At 40.9% G+C, this 20061-nt stretch overlaps 1 protein-coding gene across 1 annotated transcript; it reads left to right on the top strand.

Moving 5' to 3' along the window:
• Nucleotides 1-6616: 6616 nt before the first annotated feature.
• Nucleotides 6617-19282, top strand: LOC148036461 (glucosamine inositolphosphorylceramide transferase 1-like). The gene is made up of 4 exons (XM_087678440.1): nt 6617-7036; nt 7373-7495; nt 7891-8058; nt 17454-19282. The coding sequence occupies exons 1-4, from the start codon at nt 6710-6712 to the stop codon at nt 19122-19124; spliced, it is 2289 nt and encodes a 762-aa protein (XP_087534566.1). The 5' UTR covers nt 6617-6709; the 3' UTR covers nt 19125-19282.
• Nucleotides 19283-20061: the final 779 nt, after the last annotated feature.

The raw sequence follows: 20061 nt of genomic DNA, 5'->3' as shown, positions 1-20061 counted from the left end.
CCTTTCCTTTACATTCTTTCTTATTAGTATCCTTGTCCTTCTTTTGCTTACCTTTTTGCTTTCACTTCCATTTGTAACAATCCTTCTTGATATGACCTATTTTACCACCATGAAAGCATTCAATATCTTTCTTTGACCTAGATTTACAATGTGGCTGCCCACAATCCTAGTTCTTACCTTTATACTGTCTCTTGTCTCTTTCTTCTTGAGAGGCCAATGCTTAACCATTTTTGCCTTGGTCCATGGATTTCCTACATATCTCTCTTTAATCAACAAACTACCCACAACATCATTAAACTTTAGCTCACTATCTGAAGCAAAATTACTAATGTTAGATATCCTCAATGCCCCACCCTCATAAGGTACCACCAATGATCCATGGTGCTCAAAGTTGTAAGGCCCCCATTATGAGGAGAAGCCAAATGTGAGCCCGGACATTGGTTGAGTCCTGACTTGTATATCAGATGAGGTCTATGTGACCGGATGGCAAAAAGGTGACCATTGTGGGTCTAATCTTTGGGTTGCCCCTAGCCCTGTTGGTAAAGGGAATATTCCTTGGCCAACTAGTGGAGGCTCATATGGTAGGTTAGTCATGCCGACCTAACCACCTTCACAGCCATCGATCATCTATCTTTCACCCAGTCAGAGTTGTTCTAGCTAGCCTTAAGCTCTTCACCTATCTTCTATCTAGATCGCCATCTAAGCTTCATTGTGGAAGCGCACGGGTGGACAAAGCCATCTCTATATCAGTTGTTTGGAGCTAAAGAAATTTTCTAATTCTCCTCTTATCTATTGAGTACTCTCTATCTCTATCTCTTTCTCAGATTCTATTTGCTACTCCATGTAATTTTTACAACTAATAGCTATCTTAAAGATATTACATGATACAGGTAATGAGTACTATAAAAATATTGCATTAATCCCATATTCAAACTTCAACATTTGAGCTTGCATCTAACTGAATATATATATTGAATTCATTAAGGTGGGAGGTGGTAGTAGTCCCCTCCATCTTCAAACAATGTTTTCATGAGATATATCATATTAGAGGTAGTTCTCGGGGGCACCTATAAGAAAACATCTATATGACATGTGTTCAAAGAGTATTAAGAAATACTTTTTTTAAATATATTATAAGGCAAAAAATTTACCCCTTTTACCTCGCTAAACTTACAATTTTTTTTCAAAATATAATTAAAAATCTATTTTGTAAATATAATCTTGTAGATTTTACTAAATAAAATATCCTTTCTTTTGAACTCACGTGGGATCTTACATGTTCTTTAAGGTGTATCCCTTGAGAGGTAGTTTCCTTCTCATAAGTGTCACATAGCTTCTTCCATAAGTCATGTGTAGTGGTGCTCCAATTAATCCTCTTCAAACATGTCTGTTGGTTTTGCATCTATGCCTCTTATGGGCCTCAACTACTTCTTTTGAATAATACATCTTGGATTTGCTCCTTCCATAAATTCAACTTAGTACCATCAAACTTCTTGATATTTTACTACAATGTCCTATCCATTCCAAAGAACGAAGCCTTTTGTACAAAGTAGACATTGTGAAGATTTCTATTGGCATCATTCATGAGCAAATATGCATAGATAGTATAACAATATACATAGCTCAAGGATTGCTACAATACAAATATCAAAGTCTCTACTCTAGTAACACTTGTTTCATATAATAGCAAACTCCAAAATTATGAAATATGTAATCTGCAACCTGTCCCACATAGCTTGCAACTTGAAATTGCTTGTTTCTAACATTCTAACACTAGCTACCGATGCGTGGTAACCTATATTCAATGTCTCTATAGTGAGCACTATAAATCTTGACTCATTTTGTAGGTTCTCAACAATCTGTGTAGAATTGCAAAAAAATACAAAATACAAAGCTTGGGACAGCCTCAGAATTAAAAAATAGAGTAGATTAAGCTCATATAGGTTTTCCCTAAGAGTTTGTCAACCTCTTTGTGCACGTCAAATCTTGTCCAAAATGGACACTGTGAGGATCTCTACTAGTAGGTTCAGTTGGGGACTCCCACCTCTACCTCTTTGATACAACTAATGGAGCTACAAAGAGAATGGAGATTGCATATATATAGAATATGCTATGTTTATGGTACCTCCAATATCTCTCTTGTAAGTTGCATCTTATTGCATTATCACCTAAAGAGTAAAGAATGAGTGTGTACATGTATAGTTAGGGTTAGTGTGAGTAAGATAGGCGGCCAACACATTGGCTTTTACTCTAATAGGTAAAGGGGCTAACAAAGTGACACTCCTCAAAAGAAAAACACAACCCACCCCAGTTTAGTGACAATTTTACAAAAATGATATATCTTTTTAAAGTTCTTAATGTTATGATAATTGTTATGAAAATAAGATGTTATTTATTTATACATGTGAGATCTCATTTGTTTATTTGCCACATGATGATAACTCGTCACATACCTACAGACGTGTAACAAGTCATTATCATGTGATAAATAGACAAATGAAAATCTACAAAAATAAATAAATAAGTAACATTTTATTTAGAGCCAAGTATAAGTTGTATATTCTAATAACACAACATGTAGTCAATACTATATATGTGTGCGTGCACGCACGCACGCACGTATGCACACACGCACGCACGCGTGCGCGCACACACACACACACACACACACACACAGAGGAGCCAAGTATACGTTGTATATTCTAATAACACAACATGTAGTTAATACTATATATGTGTGCATGCATGCACGCACGCACGCGCACTCGCGCGCGCGCGCACACACACACACACACACACACACACACACACACACACACACACACACACACACACACACACACACACACACACACACACACACACACACACACACACACACACACACACACACACACACACACACACACACACACACACACACACACACACACACACACATGCACATGCACACATATATATATTTTTCCTTAATATTCTAGCCTAACAAGCCTAGCTTTTAAATAGAAAAACATCCTAAGAAAGTGACTTATAACACTTATAAGAGGTAAACCTCAAACTTGGAGTTGCTTGTATTAGTTTGCATCTTGTTTTATTTTAGCTTGAGATGCTCTATTGGTTCTAGTTAAAAGATCGAGAGTGTTGATGCATCACTTGGAAATGTTGATATAAACATCACAAAATTTGAAGCTAGTCCTTCTTCATGGAAAATCTTTGAGCCCAAAAAGAAAATATGTGTGCCAATATGGCTTGTTGTGTGTTCCGAATATGAGAGTGTGATAAGAATGAGCCAAAGCTATAGTGAGCCGTAAAGGCTTTACTTTTAAGCCTTATTACGGCTTATACAAGCTTTGGTTGAAGGCATCAAATTTTGGAAGCATATTCCTATCTAGCCCTTACTTTTGAAAAAGAAAAATCTAGAAGAAGATGGGCCACTTTAAGGCTTTGTTTAAGTATTACAACCTTTTGGATCTAGATTGCTAAAGATGAGGCTACCAGTCTATTGCGCTAGGAAGAATAGATAATAACTTTGTTGTTGATCAGGCTACACGTTTGCTTAAGTGCCTTGATGAAAGAAAAAACATAGCTAGTGCTTAATAGGCCATCTACTTTTTGTTTTGACATATTGGATACTAAATGGGGGTTGTCTACACCTCAATTTTGGCAACTCAGGATGGCAAGGCGACCTATTGTCTTAAGAAGGCACTTGCCTTTTGTAGTTAATAAACAAGAGCAGTGGGTAATATGTAAGGGTCCCTGCAACACCGATCTAATGATGGTTTTGGTAAGCGGTTGGCAAACTTTGAGTTGGGCTGATAATTGATATGAAAATAAGATGTTATTTATTCATTTGTTTTTGTGGATTGTCAATTGTTTCTTTGTCACACGATAATGACTTATTACATGTTTGCAAGTATGTGACATTAGTTGCACTCTACTTGATAGATAGAAGTAGGAAACTAATGTATTATTTTGTGTTTTTGGTTAGTAGAATTAGACAAAGTTGTACAATAGGGAACTAATTTACTATTTCATGTTTCTAGTTAGTAGATATTAGACGAAGTTGTATATATATTTTCTATTTTTTAGTGAAGTACACTATGGATGCGGGGGTTATTTAATAATTATTATTAGGTGGTACTCTAGCATGGGTTTATTTGTGCACACACAAGTGGGTTTATATATTTATGGTTGTGTGGGTGTACATGTGGATTTATTCATTATGATTATAACCTTGTACTAAAGCCTAAGGATTAGGCCATTATTTTTGTAACTTTAGAATAGGTTCATTGGATAGGAGTTAGAGAAAATAATTAGCCAAAACCATGGCATTCACTCAAGTAAAGCAAAAATCCCAAAATGATGCTTTTCATGATTTTAGAGTACAAAAGCTTAGAAATAAAAATCCATACATGCATGAGAGGTGCTCACTCATGCATGGGAGGAGATTGTACCTATTCTTCTTGTAGTGCACTCTTCTCTCTATTTCCTCTCTTACAATTCAAGTATTCTCTCTTACAATTTGTATGTTCTCTCAATTTAGACTCAATAATTGTAATTGTATGGCTTCTTTGGTTCCTTTTGATATTGATGTGTGGACTCACCTTGCTCTGACACGAGTGTTATAGCCTTTTATCGTACAATAACAATTACTGAGTAAAACTGAGAAAGCACACAAATTGTAAGAGAGGAAATAGAGACCAAAGTGCATGACAAGAAGAATGGGTATAATCTTCTTCTATGCATGAGTAAGCACCTCTCTCATGCATGCATTTATGAATTTGTATTTCTTAGATTTTGTGCTTTAGAAGTATGAAAAGCATCCTTTTGGGAATTTCCTTTCCTTTCCTAAATGCCATGGTTTTGGCTACTTATTTTCCCTAACTCTTACCTAATAAATCTATTCTAAAGTTACAAAAACAATTGCCTAACCCTTAGGCTTTAGTACAAAGGTTACAAGTATAATAAATAAATTTTAAATAGGAGTTTTTGTTCCATTGCTTGTGACAACTTGATTGAAGTGATAGTGCACTATGGTATGCATATTTATTCAAATATTGTAATCCATATGTTTTTATACATTCAAAAAATATATGTCAATAATATTTCATTTAAGGTTGTAATCAAAATCTATGTTTTATGAAACATGTAAAGTATTTTAAAAAATACTTCAAAGAAATAAAAATTTACAATATATTTTTGAGTAAATATTTACTTAATAAAATTATTGTGCTTTATTAAACACCACTCTTTTCATAAACTTAAAAAGACGAAAATAAGATGACTTCTTAGCACATAATATAAACATAAAAAGACTTCAAAATCTTAGAAGAGTTAACTTAAGTCCTTACAAAACCTTGAAAATGCTAGAAGTGGCTATTTCTAAAAGCAATATCTATTTGTGACGAAGTCATAAAATTTGCGTGAAAAAGGGGGTGATGCACTAAGTGAAACTTGCAACTTGCTTACTATACGCAAAAATATTTGAAGGCTCCTCAAAGCATGAAAGCCAATTTGAGGCTTTAGTCTTTGGTCACAATTTCAAGGGAAGTAAAGGATTTCATATGAAGGCCTAAGAAGCTCGGAGTAGCCTACACTTTTCAAGGTCTCGAACAATGTTTGAAAAAAAAAAACTTTTAATGTGCTTTTTAGGTTGGAATTTCCAAAAACCATTTAACATTGAAGTTTGTCCTGATGATAAGAGGCTGCTTTTCGAATATTTTAGTTATGAAATCACTGGTACTGTAATTTTTTCATTAATAGGTCACAATTCAACCTCTTCCAAATGCTAGGGCCAAGCCAATGGGCTTGGGTGTGGAGCAAACTAAAGCGAAGGTATCACATCCACACATTTCTAAACTTAACTTGGACCCAAGCAGTATCGACAAGGAGAGAGGATTTGTGTACAAGCATTTGGAGGAGAGAGAGGTGAGAGAAAGGAGGCTCAAGGAGAGGGAAGGCAAAAACCTACCAATGAATATGACCACCATGTCATTTTAACTCTAGATAGTTCATAGAGTACCTCCATGGGAGTGCATCAACTCCAGAAGTCATGATACAGAAGTTGAAAGGGGTCAAGTAAACCACCCACCCGCCGTCATGTAACTTAACCACGCAAACTTGTGGATGTAAAGAATTTGCCAAGCTAGGCATGTAGAGTTTGCTGCTGGTATACCGGGCATAAAGAAACTGTGGAGAAGGATATGAACTGCATCCCAATGAAGAATCACTTGCTTGATAAGAAATGCGTAAGGTTCCGATCACAGTTTACGTGTGAAGGCCCTCTAATGGCTCGCTAGCTGGGGCCACTGAACTTGAGAAACGTGGGCTGCGCGCGTGGCCTATATATATATAATGGCGTCCAAAAGAGAGAGGCTAGGAACTGTCAGCACTCACGTCTTCTCTTTGTTGTTTTGTATCCAGATTCCAGATTGCAGTGGCAGGCATGTCTACCGCATAAGGGCGGCGTCGTCTTTTACAGGACAGACACATCCTTATGGTCTTGATCTACCTTTCCTTGACCGGGGGTAGCGAGAAGAACATTGACCTCAGCATAATTATTTTCTTTTTTGTGGCCGGGGGGGGGGGGGGGGGGGGGGTTCCTTTAAATTGGCGGAAGAAGAAGGAGTCGACGATGATTGATGCAGAAGAAGAAGAAGAAGAAGAATCACATTGATCAAGCAAAAACCCAGAAATAACCCATCCATCCATGGGTGGGAAGGATCATACAAGCCCAAATTCAGCTGTGGGTTGCTGCGATCTCAGCCTCAAGTGCAGGTGCAGGTGGAGATGGGATTCCCCGTCCTTCAGCAGGAACAGCCACCGCACATGCCCCATCCCCCCTGCCTTAGCTTTCCTGCTTGCCTTGTCTGTCACCCTCGTTGCCTCTGCCATCGTCTTCATGTGGATCACATTCCCGCCTTTCAGCCAGGACCGCACCTTGTCGGGGTTCGGGTGCCAGGAAGACAATGAAGGATCCTGGGCAATTGGAGTCTACTTTGGCCCTGATCCCTTCAGCCTGCGGCCTATTGAGCTGGTATGAGCGTGCATCACCTTCTTCAAGCTACTGTCTGGAAAAGAAACTCAGCTTAACACCATAGTCAAACTAAATGATACCAGTAATGCTTGCTGTTGGAACCAGTCTAACATATACATACAGCTCCAACAACTCAAATGTTATAGCAAGGCACATTTTCAACATCTGTCTCTAGCAAGTAGCAGGTGCATATCACCTAAATTAATGATGTCGTACATACTTTGCTGAGATTCCTGGATGTGATAGAGGCTTCTGTTCAAAGACAGAGTTACAGTGTCAGCAGCATGTCATGCGTTTTAGAACCTTAGTTCTAATCCCCATTTTGCAATGCCGCAGGAGAATCTTAATAATGATGGAGCTGCTGCTTGGCCTGTTGCAAACCCAATTTTGACTTGTGCATCGGCATCTAATGTGGGCCATCTGAGCAATTTTGTGGCAGATCCCTTTCTCTTTCTCCAGGTATGATAATCAGCAACAAGTGGCTCATTACTTACTTCAGTTTTCTTATCGATCAACAGCACAGCTGTCTGCTTTGTTGGCTTTCTATAGAGAAGAATCAAGCATATAATTAAATTGGCGTGCAAGGTTTCAGATGGTGGTGCTGCCTGATGAGTTTTCCCCTGTTTCAATGTTTTACAAGCAGTATTTGTTTGGCTTTCTCTGGTGCATTTCAAATGTCTGGTTATGATCCTCATCTGTTTTCCTTCATGTTCAAATCCTTGCATGACATCATTCAACCTTTGTGTTATGGTGTTCAAACCTTGCAGCCTTTGTGTTATGGTGTTCAAACCTTGCAGCTAATTCATAGGCACTTCTTTTTCTCCTCTATTTTCATGTGGTCATAATTGATGCAGGGCGAAGCACTTTATCTATTTTTTGAGTCCAAAAATGGCATCACGAAACAAGGTGACATTGGTGTAGCGAAGAGCCTGGATGGGGGTATTACATGGAGGTATCTTGGAGTTGCTTTAGATGAAGAATGGCATCTTTCTTATCCATTCATATTTGAGTACAATGGGCAGGTGAGTCTCTTTGTCTTTTGTGCATGTTAGATATGTGATTGTTTTGGGATTAGTATGATCTCATTCTTCCTCCATTGCTCTCGTGAACCCAAACATCTTTGGATGAATTGGTGCAACCAATCCGTTTATGCTCTGGAAGAAACAATGAAATCATTTGGGTTAGATTTGGGTGTCTTGGGACCATGTCACTACTCCAAAGCATATGGTGTGTATGGTGTGGGGATATGCTAGTATTTGCAAATAGAGTGTATGCCCATGATTGAGACACATTGAGCCCCAATACTAATGCAAAAATGCGAAAATGAAGATAATTGAATAGTGAATGAATAAAGGAATGAAGGGAGAGCTGTTTAACAGCCGGTGGTCCTCGTGGGAGTAGGTTGAGGGTGTTAGTAGGTTAATCAGCTTATGTGTGAGTTTGTGGATGTTCTAGTGGGCTGGGCATTTCCTATTAGTCGTGATGGCTGGCCGATGTGTATTTTTGGGCCACCAGATGTCGGTTGACGTGTTCATGTTTTTTGCCTACTTATAGGTGCTTCCTCCTCCATAGTTTTACACACACACACACACACACACACACACACACACACACACAGAGCATACACCTACATGTAGGTTGTGTTTGAGAGAGGAGCCGGTGTTGGTGCCCATACAGCTAGTGACACATGTTCTTTCTATATTGTCTCATGTCTTGATATATGGATTCCATTTCTCAAGCATCTCTTTTTTTCAGAGTTCTTCATGTAATGTTGTTCTTTTCACATTATTTCTCTTATCTCTTTTCTCTTGTGTTAAATAATCTATTACATTAGTTTTCTATGCTTCCATTGCTGCATCCACTTTTGATAGAGGGAGGTGTCGATGTTTGTGTCATCCACCAAAGGCAGATCTGAGTGCAACAACTACTAGTTGGAGTGGAGGCTGATGAAGAAAAGCACTGCAAACACAAAGACCATGTGTTGTTGCAGATGATGATAATGTTAGCAAGCTAGGGCAAAACACAAAATGTAGGAGTTGCCAAAGTAAGGGGTTACAGTTGGAGATGATCATAGCAATAGGTTGAATGGAGACAACAATTGCTGAGGCAAAATGAAGTTTGAAGAAGTCATGAGGATAAAGGTGACAAGTGTCAATGGCCACTGTAGGAGCTAGAGTGAAATGTGGACCGTAGGCGCCTAATGGATGGAGGGTGCTAGTTGAGGAACATCACAATAGCCAGTTGGAGGAGTGGAGCTGATATAGACAGGGGTTAACTAGGATGCAAGTGATAAATTGGGATAACTTTTAAAACAAAGGATGCAAGGTGACCTTGCACACTCTCTATTTATAGATGATGAACCAACTGAAAGTAGAGGAGTTTGCTTATGGGACATTGAAACACATCGATCAAATTTGAGTTCTAGGGTTGTTTAATAAGCCAATGAAGTTTTGATGTGTTGTGTGCCTTTTTTAGCTTAACACCTCTCTTAGACCCAAAACTAGAACCAAAAAGGGACTGCAAGCATAGCTCATCTCGTGTGTATTTTGAGACGTCCCACCCCCAAACAACTAGGGTATTAGTCAATGGGTGCATGTTGGCTGCTCAAGAATCTATCAAGACTATAAAGGTGATGGTTGTCTTACTTCGGGAGTCCAAAGGGCCGTCCTAGAGATGCCAAGTCATTGGACAAAGGGTGTTTGTCAACTGCCTAATGATGTAGTAGGACTTACAAAGGTGATGCTGAGCCACTTTGAACTTTTTTTTTTTGGAGGGGTGAATGTAACAGGGCCATGGACAAAAAAGGGGTGGTTGGTTCACAAATCATAAACTAGAGAGCATGTACGATGTCACCCACAAGGGTTTCGATGATGAAGGAATAGTGAAGAAGGATGGGGAGGTATGATGGTGATAGAACCGTAGGTGGAAACTCTTCAGGATCCAATGTGAGCAAGGTGCTCATAGGTGCTTTGTTCAATGAGATGCATAATGGTACATGATGAGAATGCACATGCAACAAGGTGTCACATGGACAATGTCCCTTGTGGGGAAATTGTTCAAGTGTCCTTTTACAAAGATGATAATGAGTATGAAATGCAAAGGGAATTATCATCTACATGGCCTTTGAGTGAATTATCATCTACATGGCCAAGTCTTTGGCAAAATATATACAACTTGTTTTTTAAAGGTAGGTAATGCTAGAAGGGTCCTTGTGATGTCTTGACTTAATCACTCCCCTTTTTCTTCTAGGAAGGAGACTGAGCATTGACATTAGAATGTGGTCCATATTTAGGATCAATTGGGAATGGTGGAACTAGGTCAAAATGTGTAGGCTATTCCTTTTTACTCCTTGTTTCCTTCAATGGAGGTGGTGACTCATCAACGTGAGGGAGATTTGTGCATTTGAGCAACTAGGGAGGGTGGAACATTGTGTTGGAGGGGCATTCCGCACACCACTAAATCAAAGAACAGAGGGTGACACTTGCGGAGATGGGGAAGGTACATAGTGTATGTGTGGCATTCTTGGCAACAAAGCATTAGGTGCAAAGTGGTACACCTGTGAAGTGTCTAGTGATGGCCTAAAGCCTAAATGTGCATCAAAGATAATGTGTGCTGAGATTGGATAACGTATGGTATGTTTAAAGTAGGTTTCTAGGTGCAATGTAGATGAATCTAAAATTTAAATGTGAGTGTGGGAGGGAAGAGCAAGAAATATGAGGATGAATATGAAGCACCAAACTCCTACTCAAATGAAGTACAAGATAAAGGTTTACCTCGTAGAACATCTTTGGTCGTAGAGTCTTTATTGGTATTGATCTAGGTCTCCATGGGGGCTTAGAATTGATCCTTGCATAATTGAAGGAGCAGTTTAGACATAATTAGAATCACACAAAAATGGTTTGCATAAACTTGCCACTAAGCTTGATTGTGAAGATTTGGACTTTGATTGTGTCCTAAGTGGATAGTTTCCTCAATCGAGAGGGGGTGTTGAGAAACCCTTCACCTGCAATTTTGCGTTCTGTGTTTTGCATTTAGGGTTTCACAGTGGACAAACCCAAAAAGGGCTTGGGGGCGCCACCCTAGATAGTTGACGCCCTCCCTTTGGGTGCCACCCTATACAGTCTCTTGCCTATTTCTAGGCTGCCTCTGTCACTCATTCTTTATGGTTGATTCATTTAGTCCGTCACCTCCTCTCTCCAGCCTCTCCACTACCCTCACACCCCTTTAGGAGGACATTGTGGTTTGTGGTTTGTGGCTATCTTCATAATCTTCCTTGTGCTACGACACCCTTGTTCCCTTGTATCACATTCACTCCATGATTCAGATCTTTGTCATTCATCAAAGTTTCTTCTCTCTTCTCTTCTCTTCTCAATGTTTACCGAGTTCACTTTGTGTTCCTCCCTGCAAATCTTATTGTCTCGTTGGTACGTCATCTTTTGACATGGTATCAGAGCTAGATCTGCTCAAACAGTGGCAAAGATCCTCCACTCTAGTGAAGGCAAATATCGGTGGCGGGTTCGGTATCCACTTTCCTTATTCCAGTGCATCAACATTCTAACTAGTGGCTGCTCCCTCTTGCGTTTGTTGTTTTCCAGCTTGCGTTTAGGGCTGCTGCTGCTGCCTCCACCTCCCTGCTGTTGGCGGCTCAGCTAGACCGTTGGCGGCTTCTCCCTGCTGCCCCTGGCTGTTCTCTGCAACCTGGTTGCTGTTTTTCTCTCCTCAACCTGCCACAACAGATTTTCTCCTCAACGTGTCGCAACAGATTTTCTCTCTCCACTGCCTGCGTTTGCTGTTTTCTCTCCTACAGCCTGCGTTTTTAGACTTTCTCTCTCCTCACCTGCGTTTTTCTATTGGTTGCAACCTCTTACTGTTGGTCGCATCCTTCTCCCATTGGCAACTCACTTCCAGCCCTTCCACTGCCCTCCTAGCCCTTGAGGCGGACATTGCAGTTCATGGTTCGTGGTTGACCTCTTTCTTTTTCAGCAAGACACACTGGTACCCATGGCTTCTTTACCAACAGATGACCAGACTATTGGGTGCTCCTATTGTGGCATCACCGGACACACGACCGATGCTTGCCGACTTTGACCTTTGCTCCCCACCCCTACGAAGTATGTGCGTCGTCCACCAGGCACTCCTTGTGCCATCTCTTCTTTTTGGGCCACAGAGATTGTTTTGCATCGGCTATTAGAGTACTATGCTCAAGGCAATAAGACACATCCGATGTGCATTAAGTCCTTTCGAGCACATGGAGGATCAATTGGCACTACAACCTCTTGGAGATCATTGCAATGCCAAAGGGAGTCTTCTTCCACCTATTTTCGGGTACAATGGCTACCACGGCTTGTGGTTTTGCAGTCTGCTCCATCGAGAGACAATGATTGTTTGATCCTATCTCCTTGTCAATCCGCTCCTTTGAGAAACAATGGCTACTCGACTCCTTCCTTTTCTTTGGCTTCTTGGTCCGCTCCATTGAGAAGCAGCAATTGTTGCCCACTCATTGCTCAGTCTGAGCCCCACCCTTCACCCTCGCTTACTCAGGTTCGAGAGGCCACCTTTGAGAGTTCTTCACCACCCCAGACACCTTCTTTGGCGCGACCGGTGGCACTTCCTTCATCCTTAGACATTTCGGAGTCCGTGATTAATGAGTTTTTGGATTCCCTATCCACCTCAGAGGGGGATTTAGAGAGGGATGATCTTTCTTTGCCCTCTGCGGGGGCATCTTTATCTATTGTGACTTTAGAGGGGACTCTTATTCCTCCAGTTTCAAAGGGGGTCCCCACCCCCCGCTCCATCCTTCTCACACCTTGGCGGAGGCCTTTTACCTTCTTCTATGCACTGCATGTTTTTTGTACTAGGGCGCTTGGGCAAGCGAACAATTTTCCCACAAGAAACATTGTCCAAGCGGCACTTGTTGCATGAGCATTCTTCAGCATGTAGCATTTCATCTCCACCTCACTCTTCTCTTGTTCCTCTTTTTGGGCCAGAGAGGGGGTGTCAAGAAACCCTTCACTTGTAGTTTTGTGTTTTGCGTTTTGCATTTAGGGTTTCACAGTGGACAGCCCCAAAAAGGGGCTGGGCGCCCCCACAGTGGGGCGCCACCCTAGACAATTGACGCCCTCCCTCCGGGTGCCATCCTAGACAGTCTCTTGCCTATTTATAGGTTGCCTCTGTCACTCATTCTTTACGGCTCATTCATTCAGTCCGTCACCTCCTCTCTCTAGCCTCTCCACTACCCTCATACCCCTTCAGGAGGATATTGCAGTTCATGGTTCGTGGCTGTCTTCATCATCTTCCTTGTGTTACGGCACCCTTGTTCCCTTATATCACATTCACTCCATGATTCAAATCTTCATCATTCCATTCATTAGAGTTTCTTCTCTCTTCTCTTCTCTTCTCAGTGTTTAGCAAGTTTACTCTGTGTTCCTCCTCGCAAACCCTAGTCTGGCTGGTACGTCATCTTTTGACAAGAGGTAATCAATCTCGTCAATTGAGTGCCTTAATTGAGATGCATGTTGTGAAGGAATATGAGATGAAGGAGAGTTGGGTTTTGGTGAATGATCCCTAGAAGAAAGGTTAGTAGATGAAGATGTTGTAGCCCAACTTGGTTGCCAATTCTAGAGATATGAAGTTTGCATGAGCACTTGCATCAAAGAAAACTAAAGCATGTTGACCCCTCACTTTGCCCCATGCATGACATAGTCTAAAGCATTTGTATTTGGTTGCTCACCAACAACACCAGATGTAAAGAAATGCGTGTCTACAGAATACAAACACAATCGTATGTCAAACACACATACTAATAAAGAAACACAGTTAGGGTTAGGGATAACGTAGAGACAATCAACACAGAAGATGAAAGAAATCTGAACAATGAATAAGTGCAATGCTCAATGCAGCAAATACACTATGTAAGGTGAAAACTGATCCCCAAACTTCCGTGTCTTAAGGATTGGGGCAAAGACTGAGTGGAAGAGTATGTTGTACTTGGATGGTTCCTAAAATGCAGCAGGCAGTCTTTGAAGATGGCTAGAAGCAGCAAACAGCTTTGTGATGGCCTGATCCATGATAGACGAACAATTGGAGCAAATGGACAGCAAACACAGCAATTACTAATGATGTGGCAGCCTAGCGATACAACAAATCTGGTAAAGGCAGCACTGCTGATGACATGGCAAATCAAGCAGCTCCAGAAACAGCAAACACATATGTTTACGATGATGTTGCAGGTCAAGTGGCTCTAGGATTAGCAAAATGCAAATCAGGCTGGTCGTATGGTGCAGCAAAGGCAGGAAACAGGCCAAGTGGCAGTCGGCAGCAGCTGGAGAAGGTGCAAATTATGGTTGCCTAGCTGGACAGCAAGCTGGAAGGCTGGAAACAGTCACAAACAGCAGTAGATAGGCTCAATAGTAGGCGATTGATGATAGCAAGTAGGGGCCAGTGGCTCGAATTGAAATATCTTTTGTGAATGGGGTGTGGATAGCAGAGAGAAGGCACCTATGAGTTGCAAAAACAAGATTAAGATTAAGATTAAGTTGTGGGCGGCTTGTCTATTTAGGTAATAATCCTCCCACATTAGGGTATGGCTTATGGAACAGGAACACATTTTTAAAAAAATGAAAGTTTCCATAATTTGATTAATCACACTTGTTTTGGGATTGTTTAATGTGGTTAAATCAGTATGTAATGCATTTTTAACTCAACACCCCATCTCAAGCCCAAAACTAGAATCAGAAAGAAATTGTACTCCCCAAGCCCATATTTTCATTTTTTTTAGGCGTCCCACCCTAAAGCAGCTAGGGCATAGGGCAAAGGGTGCTCGTTGATTGCCTACTGACTTACCAAGACTACAGAGGCGGTTATTTTACCAAGAGAGCCCAAGTGATCACCCTAGATAAGCCAAGGTATCAGACTAAGGGTGCTCCTTGGATGCCGAATGGCCTATGAAGACTTGCAAAGGCAGAACCACAGTGGACTTTTTAAAACAATTTTGGGAAGGGCTTTTAACCTTTGATTTGATTTAGCATTAAGTGTAGGTTTTCAATTAGTGTTTGTCCTATTGAGTAATGTGTGCCCTTGGGCCCGAGGGAAGAATAAAGGGATGGTTAGATGCAAACATCACAAAATGAACGAGCTATCGCCTGCCATTGGGGGTTGATGTGATGAAGAAATCTATGGGGGGTATATGGAGAAGCAAGAAAGATAGATGGAAGCAAGGGAGAGTGCCCTAGGAGATTGCCATGTTAGCTGCTGCGTATATGGTGGATCCAAGGTTAACCACTCTTTGATTGAAAGGGGATAAATGCGTATAGATTCATGGGGTATATGGAGAAGCAAGAAAGATAGATGGAAGCAAGGGAGAGTGCCCTAGGAGATTGCCATGTTAGCTGTTGCGTATACGGTGGATCCAAGGTTGATCACTTTTTGACTGAAAGGGGATAAATGCGCATAGATGCATGTTTACAAGAATAGAATGCCAATGCATGGGGTTATGCAACAGGCAATGCAAAATGCTATGCAATGGTGCCACATGGACAATGCCCTCACAGGGGAATTATTCACTTGTCCAAGCGTCTTTTTACAATCATAGTCATTGAAAGGATGCGGGTAATGATACAGTGTACAAAATAATAAACAATGAACCAAAATCCTATCACTCTTAAGAGAAGAAGGCCCCCCCTCTCAATGCGGAAGGGAAAGTTAGAGGGAATCACCTCTCCCTATGAATTTGAAGGAGTAGGGGAGGGTACACCCACACTGATCTTGGATGGTTGTAGAATTGGTCGATTGACTGCCTTTGTCAAAATGTTTGTAAAATTATCAAATGAAGGTACAAACTCTAGGTGGATGGTACCTAGTTTAACTTGCTCTTTGGCGAAATGAACATGAATATGCCATGCCCATGGATTGATGATGGGTTTACTAGCTAGTGCATGGCACTCTAGTTATTGTAGCAAAGGACAATGGGTGAAGCACATGGAAAATGTAGTGTTGCTAATAAGCCCCTCAGGTAGAGCTCCTTTGTGGTACTGTCCAAGAGGGCTACTCTGCCTCAATTGCAGCCACGGATCAAGAAATGGGAGCCATGCCCAAGGAAAAGATTTAGCCATCATGATAATGTAGTGTGTTGAGATCTCCAACTCGGTTTGAACGAGTGTACCCCTGCAAAAGCAAACCATGGCCATATGCTAGACCATAAGAAGAAGTACACCAAACATATCTCAACACATGCATGCAAGCAATTCAATGTGACATCTTAGGTGTATTGAAATACAAACTGAGAAATGAGATGGAATATGCAAGGTTTGGTGAAACTCAAGCAACAAGCCGTGCATAAGCTCGACAATAGCAGAGTTGTTATGAGGCTTCCATGAGCGGACGACCTTGTATGGAACAAGAGCGGGATCAGGTTGGGGTTCCAACTGTTGCACTGAATCCCATAGGTTTTTGAGAGTTTAAGACATGCCGCATCAAATTTGATCAAGTGGTGTAGGTTGACTCGTTGAAAAGAGTTTTGCCTTTAAATGCATGCTTGGTAGACGAGGAACTAGAACCATTAGGTGTTTGTGAAGATGGATAGATGGGATAAGATGGTGGTGGTGGTAGTGAATGAGAAGCAGGAGGAGGTAAAGGTGGATAGGCAGAAATAGGCCGTTGATGTCCAAGGAGTGCTGATTGCTACGGGGGTACCGAAATGGACATAGGTCCATAAGATACTATAAGTGTAGGTGGAGGCATTGGGATACGATAGCCTTGTCCAAATGTTGGATGGGGCACAATATAATGATCTGATGGTCCACTAGGTAATGCCATAGAAGCAAATTACGATACCAAACGATCCACACTTGAGTATGTTTGGGATGCGCTCCTAGAGTGATAGCCTGAAAGTGTGTGTGTGGGGGAGGTCGAGCCTCCATCACAGGTACACCACTCGGAAATGGGTATGTAGAGGTCCTAAAGGTTGTGCCTAAATGTGCAAATACCCCCCGGTGTGGTGTGTGGTGGATAATGTGGTGCACTTAATGGAAGCGGAAAGGAAGATGTAGTGGAAGATAAGGGAGGAATGGGTGAGAGCCAAAATGGATTTGTGATGGATGTTGTTGTGGGAAACATGCTAGGACACAAAGGAAGGGCTGTCCATCCCTTTTAGAATTGCTGGTGTTGATTTTGGTTGGTTTAGATTGATAAAGATACTGACTAAGGATTTCACTTCAAGTTAGTTGTACAGGACATAGCATAAAAGGTTGAATAGAGATGGAGCAATGAGGGTAGGAGTTTAATTGCATGTTAACATACAGGTGCCATTTGATTTCTGATGCAAGAAACTGAAATTTGGTTCTAGAAGACTTTTAAAACCATTTGCATTGTACATTTTGATGTTTCTAACTTCACTTCTTGATTTTTCGCTCTTGGACAGATTTACATGATGCCTGAAGGGAGCCAAAAAGGTGATTTGCGACTCTATCGAGCTTTGGAGTTTCCACTGCATTGGACTCTAGATAGAGTGATAATAAATAAGCCACTTGTGGATGCATCACTAGTGGAATACGAGGGTCAGTTCTGGATTTTTGCATCTGATTTCCATCGTTTTGGAGCTCACAAAAATGGTGAACTGGAGATATACTATGCAAACTCTCCACTTGGTCCTTGGCAAAGTCATAAGAAAAATCCTGTTCATAATGGTGATAGAAAGTTTGGTGCACGAAATGGAGGTAGGCCTTTCTTACATGACGGCCGTCTATATCGTGTTGGGCAAGATTGTGGGGAAACTTACGGACAAAATATTCGCATTTTTCATGTGAAAGTCCTCAGTACTGATGAGTTTGAGGAAGTTGAGGTTCCCTTTACCACTAATGAACCAAAGAAGGGTCGAAATTCATGGAATGGGATGCGTCGTCATAATCTTGATGTTCAAAGACTATCCTCTGGTGGATGGATTGCTGTGATGGATGGAGATAGAGTTCCATCTGGTGATCTGTTTCGGCGTTATGCAGTTGGTTCCTTATCACTCCTGGTGTTGATCCTTTTGATACTGTTAACAGCCTTTAAGCTTGGCATATCACAGTGCGTTCTTCCATCAAGCAAGTTTTTCAATGCGGGTAAAAGAAATGATTCATTTCCAGTCTGGATGCGGCCACACATGACATCCAGGCTACATGGGGCATTTTCCAGATTAAACAGGAGTAATCCTTCCATTCCAAAGCTTAGCACGTGTTCAAATGTGGGATTTCTGTCCCTCTGCTTCATTATTAGTGTTGCATGTCTGTGCATAGGGATAAGATGTTATTTAGGAGACAATGGAGCTGAAGAGCCTTATTCTGTTGGTAATCAGTTTTCACAGTTCACGATGCTGACAATGACTTATGATGCACGATTGTGGAATTTAAAGATGTATGTCAACCACTACTCTCGTTGTGCCTCTGTGCGAGAGATTGTTGTTGTTTGGAATAAAGGCCAACCACCCAATCCCAAAACTGACTTTGATTCTGCTGTTCCTGTGCAAGTCCGTGTTGAAGAGAAAAATAGTTTGAACAATCGCTTCAAACCTGATCATCAAATCAAAACCAGGGCAGTGTTAGAACTTGATGATGACATCATGATGACATGTGATGATGTTGAGAGGGGTTTCAAAGCATGGCGCCAACATCCAGATCGAATTGTGGGCTTTTATCCTAGGCTTATTGATGGAACCCCACTAAAATACAGGAATGAAAAGTATGCTCGAAGCAGAAGAGAGTACAACATGATTCTAACAGGTGCTGCTTTTATTGATAGCAGTGTTGCATTTGCAAAGTACTGGAGTGAAGAGGCAAAACAGGGGAGGACTCTTGTTGACAAGCTGTTTAACTGTGAAGACATACTCCTTAATTTCCTCATTGCCAACAGCTCTCAATCTCGGACAGTAGAGTACATACGTCCGGCATGGGCTTTAGACACTTCAAAATTTTCAAGTTCAGCTATCAGTAGAGATACAGAAATGCATTATATGAAGAGGACCAATTGCCTTAATAGATTCTCTCAACTTTATGGCACTCTTCCTTTGAAGAGTTGGGAGTTTGACACACGACAGGACCATTGGGACTCCTGATACTTTTGATTGTCTTCTCTTTCTTGTTTTTCACTTTTTCAACCTTTAAATTCTTTTGATCTTCAAAGCTTTTGGAAGATCTATAGTGACAATTTCAACCCTTAAATTCTTTTGCTCTTCAAAGCTTTTGAAAGATTTTTAGTGACAACTTCAATGTCTTTAAGTTTTGGTATGTTTTTCTGGATTGTACTTCATCTATTTAATGAGTTATGTATATGCAGAATGCTTTGCTCTAGGTTGAACTTTTCATGACTCGGATGATTAGCAATTGTGGATAGGCAGGACACAGACAGTCACTAGTTTTATTTGTGGCACCACTGTGCAGGTTGACTGCATTATTAATTTTAATATTGTACTTGCTCTATTTTGAGTTGGTTAAACGGATAATCTCATAGTTTTGATAGGTTTCAGGTTGTGACATAGACCTAGTAGGCTCAGCCTCACACAGTTCTGCGGGAATGCATGTGATGCATTTCTATCTTTAAGATTGTCTTGCGAGGACTCTTTTAAGTTTTAGAAGTTTGGGAAAGAGGATAAGCATGCAGTTGATGAATGTTGATTCAGCTGAGAATGTGCGCAATGTGAGAGGACCAAGCAAAAGTGTCAGATCGAGATAAACTGAAATGGCATGATGTTCTATTATATGAAATGCGAAAGGGAGTACATAGAGTTTGTTTAAGATTTAGAGTCTGAAAATAAATAACTCTTGTGAGGTTCAGTGTTTCTATGTTGGTCATGGGTTTCCCCCATAGGTCTTTTGTCTAAATAGAGCTAATTTTTCGAAATGTAAACATGATCTTAATTGCATTGCTGTGAATTTTAGGAAGTTAATGAATATAGCGATCAAATTCAGCACTCCAAAAGAAATGATGAACACAAAAGAAGTGGAGCTAGAGTGTTCTTGCATGATTGCACAATTTTCACCCGGACACCAAAG

The sequence above is a fragment of the Lygodium microphyllum genome, chromosome 5, assembly GCF_053477565.2.
Source record: "Lygodium microphyllum isolate KBCC chromosome 5, Lygodium_microphyllum_v1.1.10, whole genome shotgun sequence".
Taxonomy (NCBI): Eukaryota; Viridiplantae; Streptophyta; class Polypodiopsida; order Schizaeales; family Lygodiaceae; genus Lygodium; species Lygodium microphyllum.
Note: the sequence above shows the minus strand (reverse complement) of the source record. Positions and strands in the feature narration are given on the sequence as shown.

Bases quoted from the DNA above. Each gene is read 5' to 3' on its own strand.
- LOC148036461 (XM_087678440.1), top strand. From the start codon at position 6,710: ATGGGTGGGAAGGATCATACAAGCCCAAATTCAGCTGTGGGTTGCTGC. The intron at 7,496-7,890 runs GTATGATAATCA...TAATTGATGCAG, and splicing joins ATCCCTTTCTCTTTCTCCAG to GGCGAAGCACTTTATCTATT. The intron at 8,059-17,453 runs GTGAGTCTCTTT...GCTCTTGGACAG, and splicing joins TATTTGAGTACAATGGGCAG to ATTTACATGATGCCTGAAGG.